This window comes from Andrena cerasifolii, chromosome 10, assembly GCF_050908995.1.
Source record: "Andrena cerasifolii isolate SP2316 chromosome 10, iyAndCera1_principal, whole genome shotgun sequence".
Taxonomy (NCBI): domain Eukaryota; kingdom Metazoa; phylum Arthropoda; class Insecta; order Hymenoptera; family Andrenidae; genus Andrena; species Andrena cerasifolii.
In genome coordinates, this window is record NC_135127.1 from 8,897,900 (window position 1) to 8,917,185 (window position 19,286).

Below are 19,286 nucleotides of genomic sequence, written 5' to 3' on the forward strand. Positions count from 1 at the left end.
TCAAAGATCGCTTAGCTTTAATAAGAATTAAAAAAAAAATTAAAACCGACTTCAACCCTCGTCAGACGGCAGAATTTTACAACGTTAACAGACGGCAGAGGCACATTTGCACCCTTACATATTTTATATGAATATTATTTAGACTTATAAAATTTAGACTCAATGAAAATCAATAAAAAAAAATTCCCAAATTTTCTTTTATAATGTAAATTATCTATTTTTTTTACCTTTTTTTATAATAAAATAATATTAGCATTGAAAACTAATTACGGAATTACGAAACTATTCCTACGATATATACGACGATCACTCACGTTCATCTTGCGCTTGCATCGACTGAGATTGAGCAAGAAATTCAGCCGCAGTTGCGCAAACGTCTGCAGCTGCAGCATCATGTGGCTGTGCTCCTGTCCCTGGCAGTCCTCCTCAGGCGACGCTGGGAACTTCCTAAGCGCATACGCGTACCTATGCGAGGCCTCCTTCAGCCTGTTCTTCCGGTACAGCACGTTCCCATCCTCGAGGAGTTTGTTCAACAGGATGAGGAGAACGTCCGGTTTCCCGGCGGCCATCGCCCAGGTGGCTGGTCCCAACTTGGCCCCGCGGCGCAGGAAGCACTGTACGACCGGTATGTTGCGACATCCGATGGCACGATCCAAAGGTCGCATACCGTGGAGATCGACGTGCTCGACCGCCGCTCCCTTCTCCAGCAACAGCTGCACTAGCTTCGGATTGCCCTAGAAATGGCGACTTTGGGATTAGCTGACTACATCATTATTAAATCTCTTCACACTATCCCTCCAATCACAATCGGTATCTGTTCCTCAATCTTAACAACTGTACCTGGAACGCAGCCAAATCCAAAGGAGTCCTGCCAGTGTTGTCGCTGGTGTTAACATCAGCCCCACGGTCTATGAGATTCTGCACAGCAGCCAATCTTCCCCGGACGCAGGACCAGCAGATAGCAGTGAGTCCCTCGTTGTCCCTGCTCTCCAATATGGACCCTTTATCCAGGAACAGCTCTATCAGGTTCGTGTGCCCCTCGGAGGCGCCTAACATCAGCGCAGTACGGCCCGCAGAGTCTCGTTGCTCCAGGAGCGACACCGCGTCGTCCAGAATGGTGTCTGTGCTACTGGACAGGGTTCCTGAACGGACATAATCCCATGACTACTGTAAAAGCTCAGTTAACAACTATTTAAAAGGTGGTGTAGCGTAGGAGGATCCGCAAACCTTGCAGGAGTCTCTCAGCAGTTCCCCAGTGTCCTTCCCTCGCAGCCAGCATCAGCGGAGACAGTCCTTTCGCGTTGACAGCTGTAGGACTGGCTCCACGCGCCAGCAAAGCGGAAACTGTGGCTGTAGAACCGTTCGCAGCGGCGATAGTCAAGGCAGTTTCGCCGATCAGGCTGTCAGGACGATCCACGATCACCTCTGCCATGTCCAGCAGGTACTCCACGATGGACTCGTGCCCCTGAGCAGCGGCAGCCACGACAGCCTGCTGGGCAGCCTCCTCCCTGCTTATCTCCTGCGAGCTTTCAGACTCGTTCTCACTGGTCGGAACCAGCCAGTCGCAGGCTAGAAGATACCCAACCACTGACAGCCTCCCATGCCTCGCAGCGTGGACCAGGGGACACTGTCCAGCCATGTCTGTGTGGCCCAACGAAGCTCCAGCGGCTGCCAACCTGTGTAAGAATCTTCATTAATCTCAGAACCTTCGCGAGATGAATATTCTCAGTATACTCCTAGTGTTATCATAAGAAATGCTCGCCTCCTGACTACGTCGCAGTGTCCACGGGCAGCCGCCAACGACAACGCGGTGTAGCCCTGGCTGTTCGTCAGCTCGACGTCGGCGCCAAACTCCAGCAACAACGACACCATCTCCACGGAGCCCTCGTGGGCGTACATGCAGAGAGCCGGGCCGTTGCCCAGGTACTCGGTCACGTGGTTCGGGGATGCTCCTGCCAGCAAAAGCAACCTGGACACCTTCACGTTCGGGCTGTAGATGTTCCTCAGCGTGCACAGCGCCGAGGAGACGCACTCCGTCGACGACGCCAGCCAGATAGCCTGCTCAGAGGATAGCAGATCTGTTTCGTAACCGCAGTTGCAACGCGCCGCGTTGGGAATGAGAGCAGGTGGCTTACCTGCAGGTCGCGGGAAGGCCAGCACGGGGCGACGCCTCTGTAAACGTGCGCCTTGAGTATGTGGTGACCCAGTTCCAGCGCTTTATCACCGTCTAACGGTGCCTGGAGCCTGGACAGCCTGTACGCGATCGCCGCGTGACCGAGCCTCAGGTCGCAGAGGAACTTGGTCGATTCTCCCTCGTCCCTTCTCATCAACCACTCCCTGAACGACGGGTGGAAGAACATGTACGTGTTGTCCAGACGTTTCACGAGGAATCCAGAGAGCATCTGATAACACAATACGTTTCTTACAACGAATGGGCGGCGCTGGGGCCGTTGCGGGACGGGGAGGGTTACGGTTTACATTCGAGACTTACACGATCCACTGGCAGGCAGCGATAGGGAACAAGAGGGGCAAGTATTACTCTAGAAACAGTGGAGAGAGGCAGGAAGCTACAGAAGGCACAGTGGCGTGTATAAGAAGCGACCATTTTACCTTGAATCTCTGCAGGAAATCCTCCCACGAAACGAAGTGGTCCGTGTTCAGGGAGTTAACGGAGTAGAAGATCTCCAGGAGAGTCAAAGGGTACAGGGCAGCCAGGCAAACGCCGAGAAGAGGTTGCACCTTGTCGAAGGAGGTCGCGGTGGGGAATCTTAAGTTGAAGTGTAGCTGGAAGATCTGCGCTAGGGACACAGGCAGCACCTGGAAGTAACGACGCGCGAATAGAAACGGTCCTCCTAGCTGAGATATCGTACCAGACGTTTCGCCTGATCCACCGTGAAAGCGAGATTCGCTAGATACGATTCGGCTCACCTTGTAGCTCGCAGATTTAGCTACCAAGTGTCCGCTCTCGATAAGATCGAGCGTCAGCTTGGCGAAGAGAAAGCTGCCCCTGGCGAGCGCGAGCAGATGCGAGGCGAATCGCGTCTGGTTCGCGCTGCACGAGGATTCCGCCTTCCCGTTCACCGACGCGGTCACGTTCGTCTGGATCGCCGGACTCTGGGTCAGCCTGTAACCGATGTAGTCCGACAGGTCCTTGGTCACGTTGCTCCCAGCGACGTCGTTCGCGGATTTGTCTAACGAGACCCTGGTGTAGGGTAGCTGCTTGCCGCACTCCAGCAGCTGCGTCCTCACCGTGCAGATGATCTTCAGCCAGCTGGGGAAGTTCGGGGCGTGCCTCGTCAGGAAGGAGGCTATCGTGTCGCCTCTGTCTGGTCTGTGGTACTCGGCCTCGCAGACCGCGTCGATTAGAATCACCTGGTGGAGTTTGATACGTCTTTAGTGGGAACTCGCAGATGAAGTAGGAGGGATTTTGGATAAGGGGATGTTGCTCACCATGTTGGTTTCGGGCAATCTGTTCGTTTTCTTCAGGGTGGACAGGGGCTCGATGATGCCTCTGGATAGCGCGAGGTCTGGGTCCACCGTGCACTCCCTTTGCGACAGGGAGCCCTGGATGTGTGGCTCCGAGAGCAAGTACTCTCTGTACGAGATGAGCTGAGGAGCTTGGCAAAGCTGAGCGGCCAACGAGTGGATGAGGTCGGGCACCAAGCAGGTGCTGTTGTTGTCCGCTTGGCAGAAGTGGTACGCCACCACGTGGGACGCCAGTTCTCGGACCTATGGTTCGAATATGGTTTGTGAGATTTTGGAACGAAGTGGTGTTTTAGGAGTAGACTGGAAACTGTGACGTACCTTCTCGTTCGTGTTACGAATACCAGCGTGCAACGTCGTAGCGCAGCTGAACTTCTCCTTCTCGTCAGCCTCTTCTGCGATCTCCGAAGGAAGAGGCTGCTCCCTTCGTCGCCCGAAGCAACTGTGCTCCACCAGCTGCAGCACCAGCGCAGTCTTCCCTGTCCCAGGGCAGCCGGAGATCAGGACTCCGGGGCTGGAACCGTTCACCACAGACTCGATCTCCTGCAGCAGCCATTGGCGGCCAGTGAACAGGGGGTCTGTTTCTAGGAGAGGTACTTCGAAGAACAGGGGCTTCAGGGTCAGCTGCGTTGCGTGGTGTTGCATGAAACGCACTGGAAAGAAAACAATTTCATTGTCAAAGAGGAGAATTCCAGATGACACTACTGTGTCAAAGTTTCTATAGAATCTACCAAACCCAATAAAACAGTGTTCCCCAACCTCTTTTTGAGTCACGATCCCCTTTTTAATATAAAATAAGGTGAACTTAATGAGGTGAAGAAAACACAATAAAAATAGGTATTTCAGAATATAATTCTAACTTAATAATAGTAAAAAAAACCCAAACCGTGGCGATCCCCCAAAAAACACTTCCCGACCCACTTGAGAATGACTGCAAGAAAATATTAATAAACCAAATACTCAAGCAAGCAAAATTCACGAAAGAACCTAACCCACCCAAAGGAAAGACTACCAAAAACTCTGTCTAAAGTGTCATACGGAAGGAAAGATGATTACGTTTGGCGTCCATGGTTCCCTTGACGTTCCCAGCTCTGGCCGACCTCCTGGCGCAGGACCGTCTGTTCTTAAACTGGCCAGGCTCCTCGGGTTGGCCGGGTTGCGAGGCGTTGACGGAATGTCTTCTAGGAGTGAGAGGGCTGGAGCTGCCGTTCGACAGTCCGGAAACGGACACGGACATGGACATCGACATGGACGTGGACGCGGACACCGAGGTGGAGATCGACGCTAGGCTGCCAGCGCTGTCGCAATCCCTGGACTTGCTCTTGCCTTTGACCTTGGCCTTGGGCTTCATGGGGCACCGTAGCGCAGCGGCGGCCTCGGCCTCGCTCGACGTCCCCGTCAGCGTGGACACGGGGCTGGTGTTCGTCGAGGCGAGGGTTTGCGTCTCGAAGCTCGTCAGGCTACTAAACGAAGCTGCCGAGCTGTCGTGGCCTTGAATAGGCACCCTTGCCTGGCACGCACCTGCCCCGGAACGATTCGAAACACCAGGCAGGTCTGTCGTGTCCACGCTGCTGTTTGCCCGCGCGTGGTTGTTGCCTAGGAGAAGTCCTAGCCTCATGTACAGGTCCGACTGCGACGACTTCCTCGTCTTCGAGGACAGAGGCTTCACGCAGCCACCTTCGTCGTCTGCAAAGAGAATTTCTAACGTTAGCACCACCGAGAAAGGGTTGGCTTGCGCGGGGGATGCATTAAAATATAACATCAAAACAGAGTGGAAGAAATACGTTCACACGATGCAGAGTCCAGTGGCTACCTTGGAAAGGAAACATCTCGAGAATCTACCGATGTGATAGAAAATGCTAAGCATTTTCCATGGAAGAGACGCCTCGCTGAAATGGGAGGTTCGTGCGATTCAAACACACCGCGCGATTTTGGGTAATTAAAACGATCAGGCATGCTGGAAACTCGCAGTCAGTGCTCTACAGAGAAGTGTGGAGGGTAGGAAAGCCGATGCGTCAGTGGTAAGCGTTAGAGGAACCGGGGCTAGGGTAGGTTCGAATGGGTCTCCCTCGATCATCGTCAACCCTCAAGCAGCCTGGGTGATCAACTCTAAAACACGGCAATGCACACTCGATGCCTAAAGTGTCTCCCTGCCTGTAACTTTGCTCCTCGAGTCGATCAGCTGGTTCAGCCCATCGTTCGCCGTCCCTTGGCTGTTGCTCCACAACGATTTGATTTTCCCCAGCACTACACCCGGCCATCTTGACTTCCCCTCCCAAGACGAGGCCATCCAAACTGCGTGTGCGTGCAGGCACCAAGGTTAATTATATGGAAGCTGTACACCCGACTCCGTAGACTAAGCTACCTCTTCCTTAGATCTCTACTTTATTTCAAGAGACTGTGACACTCTTACCTGACAACGCTGAGGGATTGTCGTTCGCGGCGGGCTCAGGGGACGACGCTCCTCGCCTGGACGACCTCTGCGGAACGAACGAGCTCCTGAGGACTTTCGGATTTAGGAAGAACCTTTTCCGTTGATTCGGTGGGGTGGGGCAGCCTGAACGGAGGAATTCATGTAAAAATATCTGTGTAATTGCTGGTGGCTAGTTCGGTTTAGCGGACGAGCGATCCTTTACGTACTCTGCGTCATCATTTGAAGCTTCTGGCGACCCTGAGACGCGGAGGACTCCGGAAGCGCCGGTGGCTTGTTCTTCAGGCCCTTGGTCATCGCCGCGGTGGAGATGTTGTCGTCCATCTCTCGTTGCTGAATAGAAAGCAACGAGCAATTTAATGTCGAACTGGACGTTCTGGACTGCTACGCTTTTCAGCGTTTTGGTAAGACAGAGGAGGAATCAGGGGACATTTCTAATAAATTTCTATCCCTTCACCCTTGCGCGCTTAAAATCGAGCTGTTCTCTTAAGAATCCATCGAGCACCTCAGCGAACAATAGCTCGCGAACGCTCCAGACGTCTAGAAGGGAACGCTCAAGTGTTCTCCAGCCAACAAAGTGTTTCTCGACTCGACGATGATGATGCTTACGTGCATGACTCGTGACGGAAGATTGGCTCTCGTGGTGACTTTTGTGCGCGGCCTGGGGCTGCCGCAGAGAGAGTTCACCGTCGATGACTCATCGATCCAGCCATCCGTGGGCGCGAGGATGGACATGGGCCCCGAGCTGCCGACGAACCCGTCCCTGAAGGGCCCCTCCAGGCCGTCGTCGTCGTTGAAGTCGGCGCGCAGGCACAGGGGGCACGCCTCGCTGCGGAACAGGCAGGAATAGCAACGCTCGTGGCCGCACGAGTCGATCAGGCGACGTTTCTTCCCCTTGTCGAACGGCATCTCGCAGGACGGGCAAGTGGAGCCGCCTAGCATCCCCGTGGACTCCACCAGCGCTCGGATCTGGGCCAGATCTGCAAACCATTTAAAATTATTCAATTTAGAGTGAATATTACAAAGATTAAGCATTTGGAATTTGTGGGAAGGGTTGGTGGTAATCTTCAGGATCGCGGATGTGTGCTGATAGTAGAGGAACACAGTGAAATACTTAGAGTTAAAACACCTGACCAACATTCGAAGATTCTACCCTCTTCAAGTGGCGCACTCAGGATTTAATCTTAGGGGAGCCCAGTTGAGGGGATACAAATATTTTTAATGCAAATTCAATAAAATTCTTTAGGTGATAAAATCTAGGGCTCTCTTCTTTTCATAGAGCCCCTTCTTTGGGGGTGCCAGCACCCCTTGGCCCTCCTCCTTCTGGGTGTGTCACTGCCCTCTTCATCAGGGCTGAGGAAAATAGAATTTTGAAACAGGTAAATAGAAATAAATATTTTTATTTCTTCCACTGAAACAGGATTTAAGAAATAAACTTTTCTCTGAAGTAGTAGTTACATAATGAAATAGTATTTCAAATATATATTTTAATACTAACTCATACAAATACTATTGAGAATTGAGTATTTCATTGAAATATAAGAAAATGGTATTTCAAATAACAAAAGTTCAAACAATACCTAGTATTTCAATTAATGACTGACTGTCTGACAGCACAAAAATGTGTGTAAACATACAAAGCTGCGTTCACAAATACTTGCAAGAAATATTTCTCGAACATATGTAATTTTAAGAAGGTAGCGAGCGACATTTAGCAGACTTTTGGTTTTGAAATTTGCATCTGCTATTTTCGTTCCCCCATTTCCTATTTGTGAATCTGTGTCTAAATACTAAATAGTATCTGCTCATGATTTATGCATTAAACGAAATAGTATTTTCCAACAGTATTTGCTTATATAAATATTTAACTTTATAGTTTTGCGTCTCGAACTATTTCAAATTGTCCCAGCCCTGCTGTTCATCCCCTACTGTTTTCCCATTTTTCATCTCCATGACTCCTCCCATTACGAGAACCAAAATGAAGCCACTGAGGCTACTCCAAGCTCCTCCACTTTGGTTCCCCCCGAGGGTTGTCCGGGCCCACCGTAAGAACTGCCCCGAAGCCACGACTTTCCGTTCGCCAGAATCGCGCTGGAACGTTCTACTTTAACGAGTGTGCGCCAGGTCCCGTAGCCATCGGGCAGCGTGGACCATCTGTCACGAGCAATCTGTATACGAGGTACCCGGTATCTCGGTTAGTAGAGACACGTCGTGTGTCAGGGAAGCGGCGTTCGTTCATCGATAATGGATAAACGAGCCGTAAGTCCGAAGGCGCCATACACTTAAAGGATTCTAGAAAGTGAGGTCAAGAGGAGAACCTCACGTGCTCCTCTCGATCGTCCTCACGTACGGGTAACGCGGAACGAGAACCTGCCGGCGCGGCGTCTACCGCATCTATTTCTGATCCCCAGCCTGGAGATCCTCTCGTTCGATTCCGCCATTCCTCGTCGCTTGTGCCGTTCGTCATCCCGAGGAGATATACCGCAGCCCCGCGCTATAATCGTCCCCGTGTCCTTTCCCCTGGCCGAGGGAATTATGTCGCGATGGAAAGCGCGTCTTCGATGACGCCTCTCGATCTTCCAGCGTGACGATCAAGATATTGATCGGCGGTGAAGAAGCGAGGGGACTTAACGGGGCGTATGTAAATTAGGGATTAAAGTGGCATCGATGAGTCGAGGCGATTAAGACGAGGGTGCTGTCGACGCGATGGCTTTGGGTAATTTGTAATTGGACAGTGAAATGCTAATTGCTTTCTAAACTCCGAGGACGAGTTCGCGTTGAGGAAGTGGAGGAACCCTTTAGACTTAGGCTATGCAACTGCGATACTATCGGAAAGAAAAAAAAGAGATTAATGCAACCACGACTGAAGTGATCCAAGAGTTTTGTAAAAAGAAAAGAAAACTGGGTTATATTCTGTTGGAATGTGTACAACGATGGACTGTTCCTGGAGTTGGAGTGTCAGGGACTTTGGGGACCCGGTGACTTGTGAGTTTTCCTTTCCTTCGTCACAGGAGACCCAAAAAACGGTCTTCTCGACCCCTGCGCTTCTCAGTCCGAGAAAACCCTCCAAACGGTTAACTTGCATCGCGCTAAAGACTACTCTTTCTTTCTATTACTTTTAGTTTAAGTTTCACACAGTTCTTATTATTATTATACTGACGATCGACTGTGTAACTTTCATTTTCTTAAATAAATAAACATTATATTCTAACATATTCTTTAAATAAATTTTTATAACCCCCTAATGAATTCCATCGAATCTGCATTGAAAGTAATTTTTATCCCCTCAACTCGGCTCCCCAAAGATTAAATCCCGAGTGCGCCAGTGGATACAATTACATCACAGAAGCAAGAAGACATCCTAGGTTACACCCCAATCGATCCCACAAGTAGTTTATGCATCTTTGCATCTTCTCCTCGTTGCGGTGGAGAATCGGCGCAGCTCGCGTGCCCGCTGGGCGCTGCGCGGCAGAAAAACGCGATGGCTGGAGGGAAGAATAAAAAGGCTGAAATAAGAAGGAAGTAATTCGGGTCGTGCGACCCTTTATCCCGGTAAGTCCGCGCGAGGCAGGTGCAACTCGGCCTGGGTTACCGTAAGCTGGGTCAACGCACCCGACGACGCAGAGACCTCGCTTCCACGGTAAACTCGTACAACGATGTCGTTTTCTCCGGAGGCATCACTGACTCACGCGTTTCCGCCGTGTATCCAGTTTCCATCCATTCCGCATCCTCGGTTCCTGGCCAGATCAAATAGGCGCCGTAGACGTCGAAGGTCGAGGAAACGTGGCCACAAAGAACACTCTTCCCCTTTTCTTAGACAACTTCTTCCCCTCTGGCTCCTCTCCTCTCCACTCGCGCATGGATCGCAAGAAACTACGTCGACAGCTCTCGTAGTTCTATGAATCTAGCGATAGCTTTCCTCATATTTTTAACGATTGATGGCGAGTTCGAAATGACCCATTTGCTACGTTGCTTATCGCACGCGAAGTGAGAACAGCAGCTTTTGCGTCGATCCCAAGGAACTTCAGCAGCTCGGCTGGCCACATTACGCGAGGTTCTTTCGCTCGCGATAGTCACGACCCAGACGTTTCACTCGCTGGCATTTTGTATCGTAATTTAATGGTCTTCCCGGGCTTTCGGCCTTTTTCCCTCCTCCGACCTAACAAGGTGAGAACCAGCGTCGAGGAGGCCCGCGGAGCGGAGCCCCGGTGCGCCGCGAACCGTGTAAATCCGGCATCTATTATTCCCACGTTTCCTAGACCGTGACGACGGCTTGTAGCATCAAAAGGCTCGATATCGGGTGGGAGTTCCTCGCCCCGAACAGCTCTTCCCTGCGCGTTGAATGGTTCTTTTTTTCTCGCCAGGGGAAGAGGGATCATAGGGCAATTCTGCTCTGTCTTCAACTTTCTCCAATTACTCCGAAGGCGAGAATGAAGCAGCGACCGTCGATGCTTCTTCGTGGAAAATGACCCGGTTCCTTATCGATATCGAGAAATCACCATGCAGTTCTGTAACTGTTTTCGTCGTTACGCCGCATCCAGTGGCATCCATTCTGCCCCCGGTTCCCAGACCTAGTCGACTGACCTTTTACAGGGGACGCGTCGTTTCTCCGCTCCGCCTCGTCGCCTCGGATGACTCCTTTTTAATTTGTTTACCGCCGCAGAGATTCTGAGCAGCCGCATGCTCAGCCGTTGACGCGAGTAAGGTACGCGCGACGAGTGGTTCCGCATTCCTTCACCCCTTTCGCGATATACACAACCAGTCCGCGCGTCACACTTTAGCGTTTCGCGGATTCGTTCCGAGCTGAATGGAGGAACAGTTCTTAGCCAGTCTGCTTCGCGGCGCTACGATCCTGGCACGGATGAACGGAGCACTCGACGCCGACTGGGACGTCTTCATGCAAAAGGTTGGCGAGAGGAAGCTCGTCGGACCGTGAACGGGACACCTAAAGGTCCAGTCCGCGATCTTCTCACGCGACAGCGCGGCGCCTGATCGATGATCTAGGCCTGACCGCGTGAGTAGCCCTAGCTACTCTGCTGTGCTACCAGAAATCGGGGAACAATGACGTCTACCCAGAGATCGATATTAAATATAGGGGAAGCAAGAAATCTGTAATTGTGAATTGTATTGTTTTCTTCTTTGTTGTTTTGAAGGATTATGTGGGGCTTCTCCTAACGGTCTATCCCTTCTAACGACTAGAGTCGTGTCTTCTAGGACCTTAGGAGGGATGGTCAGATGGCATGACTTCAGTTTTCGAGCCTATTTTCAGGAAATATTGTCTTAAGGGATGCCTACCTGTGGCGTCTGAATAAACATGTATATTTGGGAATTTTTGGGGGAAAAACTTGAAAGCTTTTTTAATCAAACCTTTATGTATTCGAAAGTGTACATGTTGAACTACTTGTAGAAATTTTTGCGATGGAAAATATAAATAAATAAAAGAAATGTAAAGATCTTACCCTGCAGTGATTTTTTTTCTCAGTATTTTGCGGTGACCACTCTAATTTTTACCTGATTCATCCGAAATAAAAAATCGCGGGAATTTATTCAGTATATTAGATTATCTAGTGCTTAATCGTTAAAGGTGGCGGCTTCTCATAGCAAAAGTATCGATTTTCATCTGTAAAATAAAACTGCGCGACGGAAATGAAAAAGCCACGAGAACGCTGCCAGGAGATCGCCTATAATTCCATTATTTATTTAGATATCGCGTTGCAAAAAAAAGTACAATAACCTTAAAATATATACTTTCGAATATATAACCGTTTATTTAAAAAAAAGTCTTCGAGTGTTTAAAAAAAAAATCCCGAAAGCACTCAAAGCAAATATCGACCAGAAGATATTTGGTTTATTCTGATAAAATGAATAATATCAGTGCACCATTTTATATTAGGTGAGCCGACTGTCCTCCACTTACCCTAACAGTAAAATGTCCCTGCCCGTTGAGAAGTTGGCGAATAAATACTGTTACAGAATAAATGCAGTCGTTTCTGAGATAAATCCAGGAGAATCCTGGATCGCCACCCGGACCCCCCTTTAAAGAAGTATCCCAAAGACTCGTTAAATCTGGCGCTCTCGAGTGTTCTGGTTCCCTGCATCTCCCCCTGTCCCTGAGACCACGCCGGTTCCTTCTCTTTCCCGTGGACCCGTTGCTCCACTCGGCCCCGCGGTCGGGACAGCGATAAAATACGACTCGGCCGGGCAAAGGGGGAGAACGGCCGCGATTAAAGCCCGTTCACGAGCAGAGGGAACGGAGGAGAACGACGTGGACACGGGGGCCACCTGTCCTGGTCTCTCCCGTCCCGCCATTTCCGTTCCCCGTCGTCGGCTCTCTCGCGTCCTCGTAAATCGGTGCCCCGTCACCGAACCGGCTGACCCGAATCCCGTCCCAGGTAAACACTGTTTTTCATTTACGCTGCTTTCGTTCTCGTGCCAGCGCGCACCGAGGGCGGAACACGCGGGGGTCATCCTTTTGGTGAACCCGCTCGAGGAGGCGGGCCCGCGAGTTTCTCTTCCTCGGGTAACTGATTTAAGGACACGTTGATTGGCAACTCTTTAGGGAGGACGGGTTAATTGTTTCTCGGGGTTATGATGTAGGGAGTAGAATCTGCTGGTGTTTTTGCAAGGTTTTGGTAGAAACAGCTGTTGCCATTAGTTTCGGGATTGATGGAGTTTGCAAAATGGGATGTAACCAGTGGCGGATTTAAGGGGGATTCTCGTGTAACAGTCCCAAAAGTAACTGATATTTAAGAATTTTTTTTTTAAAATCTGTTGGTCATATTGGATTAAACTCTTTTGGGATATAAGGAGGCATCTTTAAGCCTGCAGAAAATATTTTTTTTATGTCGAGAATTCTTATTATTTATTAATTATCGTGGAATCTTGTCCACCTCTTCGACGGTGTAGCACCTATCACAGAAGCACCTATCTCATGCTATCTCATACAGCACCTGTCCATAAAATAGAAGTTTCTTAAAGTTAGATAGTTTACGCTGGTATTGGTCCACTTTAAAGAAAAATAATGAAAAATTGAAAGAGTTATAGCGTTTGACAGAAAAAGTAACTTTTCTCCTGAGACAAATTTTTCATTTTTATTCTTCATATCGCCGGAAAAAAGTATAATAAATAAAAACTAAAATTAAATTTTTGGTCCAGTACCTGGAGAAATGTATACCGAATAAAATGAGCTTAATTTGAAATTGATCAGTCAATTAGTTTTTGAGTTATCCGAGACGCCAACATCGTCGAAGAGATTCCACAATAATTAATAAATAATAAGAAGGATCCACATAAAAAAAATATTTTCTGCAAGTTCAAAGATGCCTCCTTATATCCCAAACGAGTTTAATGCAATATTAACAATATCTTTTTCAACAAAAATTCATAAATTTTGGGGGCTGTTTCTGAGGGGCTCACTTTTGCGGGAAAATGATGAGGTAGTTTACTAAAAACGGGTTTAATGTAGGAATACAGAAAAAAGTAGTGTCTGGATAAGATCATATTTTTTTTTGGAACATGGTGCCGTGAGTGGGCCTTTTGGGCCGGGGCCCAATCGGCAATTCCTTATCGGTTGCCCGTTAAATTCGCCACTTGATCTTGTGCGGTTCACATAATTGCCGTTTACTGAAAGATTGACGTGTACTACTGGCACAAGAAATCCTGATCTCGAATCCCACCCTGTATCACCAGCAACCCTTTCGAAACCCTTACAATATCTTTCGCTGCATCCTGGGTCTCCCTCAAGTTTCTTTACGAACCCTATTCGTCCCTAATCCACGTCGCGACAAACTCAGGCATCGACACGGCTGAAAAGGGATCAACACGGAAGAAAGGGTCCGCAACGACGGTTCGTCGCGAAGGTATAAAGGGGAGTAGAGTACAGTGGCGTCTAAAGGGAGACGGAGGACGACACCGTCCATCCGGTGACCGTTTTGGTTTCGACGACTCACGCGTAATAATCGTTGTTCGGTACCCCGACGAGTGAGAGAAAGTTACCCTGCCGAGTCTCGCCTACGGCTCGTGTATTTAAATCGACGCCTCCTGTTATACCGGGAGGCCGCGAAACGACGCCTCGATCACGATCGAGCTCCCCCCTCGAGAGGAATAAATCAGGGAAAATCGATAGGCAACAACGCGCCTCTAAAAACACCGACTTTCTCGACGGATAGCAAAAGGAATCAAAGAATGGCGTAATTGGAAATCCGGGGAGAAGAAGTCGCTCTATTAAACTTACTCCAGTGGCCACTGTCGCTCACCGCTTTGGCGTTGCCTATAATTCTCGTATTTTATGGCGCGATATTAAATAGACTGTGGATCGGTTCGATCGGCTCCCAAGTTTATGGGGTTCATTAAAATGTTTCAGTAACTGCAGGCCACATTTCTCAGGGACATTTGCACGGCGTTCAAGAAAGTTTGCTCCGGCAATTTTTAATCGAAACTCGTATCGATGGTACCTCCATGGTATGCGCTATCATTAGCACTGTTGGAGTCCAAGTATTGGTGAACAGGAACTACTTGGAGGTGTCCTACTCAGCGATCTCTATATTTTAAGGGGGGATTTTCGTGTAACAGCCCCCGAAATTTATGATTTTTTTTTAAAAGAACTATTGTTAATATTGCATTAAACTCTTTTGGGATATAAGAAGGCATCTTTAAACTTGCGGAAAATATTTTTTTTATGTCGATCCTTATTATTATTTATTAATTATTGTGGAATTTCTCCGACGATGCTGGCGTCTCGGATAACTCAAAAACTAATTGACTGATCAATTTCAAATAAAGCTCATTTTATTCGATATACATTTCTCCAAATACTGGACCAAGAATTTAATTTTAGTTTTTATTTATAATACTTTTTCGGCGATATGAAGAATAAAAATGAAAAATTTGTCTCAGGAAAAAAGTTACATTTTCTTTCAAACGCTATAACTCTTTCAATTTTTCATTTTTTCTCTTTAAAGTGGACCGATACCAGCGTAAAGTATTCAACTTTAAGAAACTTCTATTTTTTTTGCAATCAGATGACTGTGATAGGTGCTACACATCCCGCCAACAGAAGTTGCATCGTCGAAGAGGTTTACAATAATTAATAAATAATAAGAAGGATCGACATAAAAAAAAATATTTTCCGCAAGCTTAAAGATGCCTCCTTATATCCCAAAAGAGTTTACTCCGATATGACCAACAGTTTCTTGAAAAAAAATTCTTAACTATCAGTTACTTTTCGGGCTGTTACACGAGAATCCCCCCTTAAGTTTCCTTTCATTCGGATTCTTTAAACGTCCCTCTAGATTTCCTATCAATCTAAACAAGGACGCGGCGTTTCATTGGAGCACCGTCTCGGAAACCCCATCACGATCTCGCCTACCGTTCTCCATCAAAAGTTCAATCTGCCTACCATATTTGCCTCCGCGACGCTCGATAATTTCCCTGATGGATCCCTCTTCGCCTGCACAGCGACCGGCGCGATTAATAACCGCCTAGTGTCGTTGATCCGAGGACGCGCGGAGCGTGTCGAAACCGCGACCGCTGTTAGGTATGTTAATCGTGGCGAGCATTGTGTGGAAACGGTCAACCGGCGTGCACATGCTCTTTTATCGAGGGCTCGTAGCTTCTATTCCCCCGCGACTGACCACTTTGACACTCACAAGGAGAGTATTTTAGGTGTCCGCCTCCGATCATTTTGATTCTTGGATATGTTATGCAGGACCGAAAAATAAGAAATACGTGTTTTTTTATTTTTCCCCGTTTTCATATTTGGGGGGTGAAAAATGCGTTGAAAGTTAGGGTTGAAAAATCATTTTTGTGGAATATCTCGAGAACTATTAGAGATAGAGGAATAGTCTCAATGGACGAATTTTGTGTCTTTGAATGCGAAATATAACTGACTCACCAGATTTTCAAAAATCCACAAAAATGATTTTTCAACCCTAACTTTGAAAGCAGTTTTTTCACCCCCCAAATATGAAAACGAGGAAAAATAAAAAAACACGTATTTCTTATTTTTCGGTCCTCTATAACATATCCAAAAATCAAAATGAATCTCCTTCAAGATCCCCTCAGTTCCCCCAAGCAAACATCCAGAACCCCTCCAACAAATACTTTCAAATCTTTCCAGAAACCATCCACGCGAAAGGTTCCCAAATTTGAAATTTGTCGAGCCTAAGCTCCGCTGCGCTCGTGGGTGTTAATTACGCCCCCGGTTTGTAATTCATGGAGGAGAAACCGGTGGCGACTGGTGGCCGAAGAGATCCAAGACGAAAGTCGTCCCAGAAAAGAGCTTACCTGTCCGTTTCCACGAGATAAAGCGCGGCTCTAGTCCCGCGCGATAACAGAGTCTAGATAAGCGCGGTGTGCCTCCACAGATTAAATCGTAGACAAGCGGGAAAACTCGTGCGCGGGTTATCTGCCGTTTATCGAGCCGAGTCGTTCCTCGGATTAAAATCCAACTTGGTCCGCTCGGTCCGACGACGAAATAACGCCCGACGAAAGCCGCGGCAATTGGTGCCGGGGCACCTCCGCATAATTAAACCTAGATTCCCCATCTATTACACGCTCCGTGGAAACTGTACATTGCACCGTCCGCATGGACAGTGGTATCGGAGACCGAAGGAGAGCTGGACCGGCGCTGGGAGAGCTGCGGATCCGATCGCGCGTGACGCTCGCGGTTTTGTTTCTCGTGAGTCGTCGCGAGGCGTAATTTCATCGGGGACGACAGTGATCGAGAGCTGGGAGAGACATTGTTACCTCCTCCGCATTTCGTTCGCGTAACGCGACACGCTCGCTGCCGAGATTCTGGGTCTTTTTTTTTTTTTTTTGAAATGTGTTTAGTTTGCCATAAAGAATACGTAACAGTTTTTTTTATAAATGCTTACTAGGTGTAAACACAGCCGAATTGGCACCTCGTTTCAATAACAATATGTACTAGGTATCAGTCTCTAACGAGCGCTCGTACTTAAACAAAATACAGGTACTTAATTTTTAATATATGTTAAATTGCACTTACATGGAGAGTATTTTAGGTGTCCGCCTCCGATCATTTTGATTTTTGGATATGTTGCAGAGAGCCGAAAAATAAGAAATACGTGTTTTTTATTTTCCCCCGTTTTCATATTCGGGGGGTGAAACTGCGTTGAAAGTTAGGGTTGAAAATTCATTTTTGTGGATTTTGGAAAATTTGATGAGTCAGTCATATTTCGCATTCGAAGACACAAAATTCGTCCATTGACACTATTCCCCTATCTCTAATAGTTCTCGAGATATTCCACAAAAATGATTTTTCAACCCTAACTTTCAACGCAGTTTTCACCCCCCAAATATGAAAACATTGAAAAATAAAAAAACACGTATTTCTTAATTTTCGGTCCTCTATAACATATCCAAGAATCAAAATGATCGGAGGCGGACACCTAAAACACTCTCCTTGTTAGTTGGATTTCCCTATCTTTTCAGTGATAGAGCAGTTGTACTGTGTTTCCCTGGATAAATCGGCTCTAAATCAGGGAGGTCACTTGGGAGATTCTGGGTCTCTGCTGGAATATCGGGGCACGGAATTGGTGGGATCCGCGATTCAGATTTCTGTGCGGTTTAATATCCTCTGATTCGAGGGGCGGGCTTGGTAAGCTGACCGTGTTTACAGTGGGAGATGTAGTTTTAGATACGCGGGTCGCGGGGAATGAACGAGCTCGTCGGAGAAGGGAGCTGGTGATTTTGAAAGTGTAGACACGCTTCGTTATGTCCGGTCCATTAGCTGGACCACACAGACGCGAGGCAGTCCGCCGGTCAGAGGGACTGATAAGAGGACGCCCCTATCAGCGGACGGAATTAACCGTGGAGCGGAGCTAAGAAAAGACGTCCGCTGATTCCGCGGAGCTTCTTTCGATTTCGTCGGGATACTCCGCGCTGCTTTTAGCACGCGATTTATCTTTTTCACGTAATGCTCGATTGCCGGTCAACGCCTCGGCGTACGCGTTCGCGTGGAACAGGCGCGTTCGGTCCGAGCCGAGCCGTTCCGCGGCGATTATTCGATCCGCCGGGAGGATCCCCTCGGCCCTGATCGGAAAGCAACTCAGATACCTCCGGAGAGTAATTTAATGCGATGTAGGTCACGAAAAGAAGTTTCTATGCGCTCGTATTGCTTAAGCTAATCGGAATACCGACCGCTCAAACGAGCGTGATACCCGGTTAGGTATCCCACTATCTCGAAAGCTCGAGCGCGCTATCTAAATTAGGCATTCATGAGAGATATTACCCTGTACCAAGTTCTGAGAGTTTCTTTCATCTCGGATATTTCGTCTGCTACTCCGAATCGCCCCGATTACTTTCAACGGGGAATATCCGGCTTGTCCTCGTTCCCAAGCTGTAGCGATTCCTGCTCGCGCCTATTTTCAGAGAAACTCTTCACCTTTCGCGCCTTGAACCCGCAATTAAAACACGGTACACCGGGGATCGTGCATTTCTCCAAGAAGCACTTTGCAGAGGTTCTTCAATCTAGTTACGCGGAGTGGAAGGAATATGGAAGCAGAAGTGGTTAGCAAAGCTTCCACCTACTTGTCCCTACTCATAAAAAAGTCCAACGGGTGGAAAATTGAATGCTCTGTAACCCAAAAGCTGTACAAAATTCGTCCCTAGAGTCTCGACGCTCTGGTGCACTGCTGCGTTCACTCTGTTCACCCCCAGCTGCTTTTACGATCTCGCTATGCTCCTTTCACCCTGGTACACATTGATCTGAGCGTTCCGAAACGGGTACAGGTGTGTTGCGTGGCCGCAAGTGCTCTCATCCTGGGACAGGAACGAGAGCCTCGGACCACAAAGAGCGACGGAGGAAACCTGTCGTTTCGGGGGCAATGGGCGATTGAACAGTCGGCACGCAAACTGCGTATCGTTCCTCCCAGGGGATCCACTATCCGCTGCCAGTCGCCCGGCGCGAAAGAAACGAGGGTGACAAAAAGAAAAGGGCACGCGAAACACGATGCATTATTTCCAACGCGTCTCCTGACCTCGAAACCATACGCCCGGTGATCTCACAACGTCAGCTGTGACTCACTTTCTCGGGCCTCCGAAAAACTACTGTCCGTTTGCGCCGTTGCTCGGGAATTAATGGGAATTTTTCGCTACGAGACACCCACGCGCATATTATCAACTAGAATCTCTGGTGTCCCGTCGCAAATTCACTTTAAGGGTGTCCTCCGATCAGAACGCTAGAAAAATACCCGATTTTCATGAATTAAAAATAAAAGAAATTGGGCGACATTCGGTAAAAATGCTTTTTAGATTTTATTACTTCATATTTGAAGAATAAACGAAAAAAATATTGTTTGAATATTGTCAATCTTTGCGTCAGATATACAGCATTCATTGTACCACTGTAGAA

The 19,286-nt window shown here is 48.2% G+C and overlaps 1 protein-coding gene across 6 annotated transcripts in view; it reads right to left on the reverse strand.

Annotated features, from left to right (window-relative positions):
* Nucleotides 1-19,286, reverse strand: part of Rols (zinc-RING finger and ankyrin repeat domain-containing protein rolling pebbles) — a 48,981-nt gene that overhangs the window by 1,441 nt on the left and 28,254 nt on the right. For 4 of the 6 annotated variants that reach the window (XM_076822108.1, XM_076822107.1, XM_076822104.1 and 1 more), the window contains 14 exons: nt 6,524-6,894; nt 6,124-6,247; nt 5,897-6,040; nt 5,638-5,778; nt 4,540-5,169; nt 3,805-4,136; nt 3,451-3,729; nt 2,929-3,372; nt 2,611-2,817; nt 2,136-2,402; nt 1,763-2,058; nt 1,228-1,676; nt 841-1,142; nt 315-734 (listed from right to left, as the gene is read on the reverse strand). In XM_076822108.1, coding sequence (XP_076678223.1) covers nt 315-734; nt 841-1,142; nt 1,228-1,676; nt 1,763-2,058; nt 2,136-2,402; nt 2,611-2,817; nt 2,929-3,372; nt 3,451-3,729; nt 3,805-4,136; nt 4,540-5,169; nt 5,638-5,778; nt 5,897-6,040; nt 6,124-6,247; nt 6,524-6,894 — 4,406 coding nt within the window. Of the gene's footprint in view, nt 1-314; nt 735-840; nt 1,143-1,227; nt 1,677-1,762; nt 2,059-2,135; nt 2,403-2,610; nt 2,818-2,928; nt 3,373-3,450; nt 3,730-3,804; nt 4,137-4,539; nt 5,170-5,637; nt 5,779-5,896; nt 6,041-6,123; nt 6,248-6,523; nt 6,895-9,526; nt 9,733-19,286 lie in introns of those variants that run through there. The other 2 variants (XM_076822110.1, XM_076822105.1) reach the window with 2 other exon arrangements.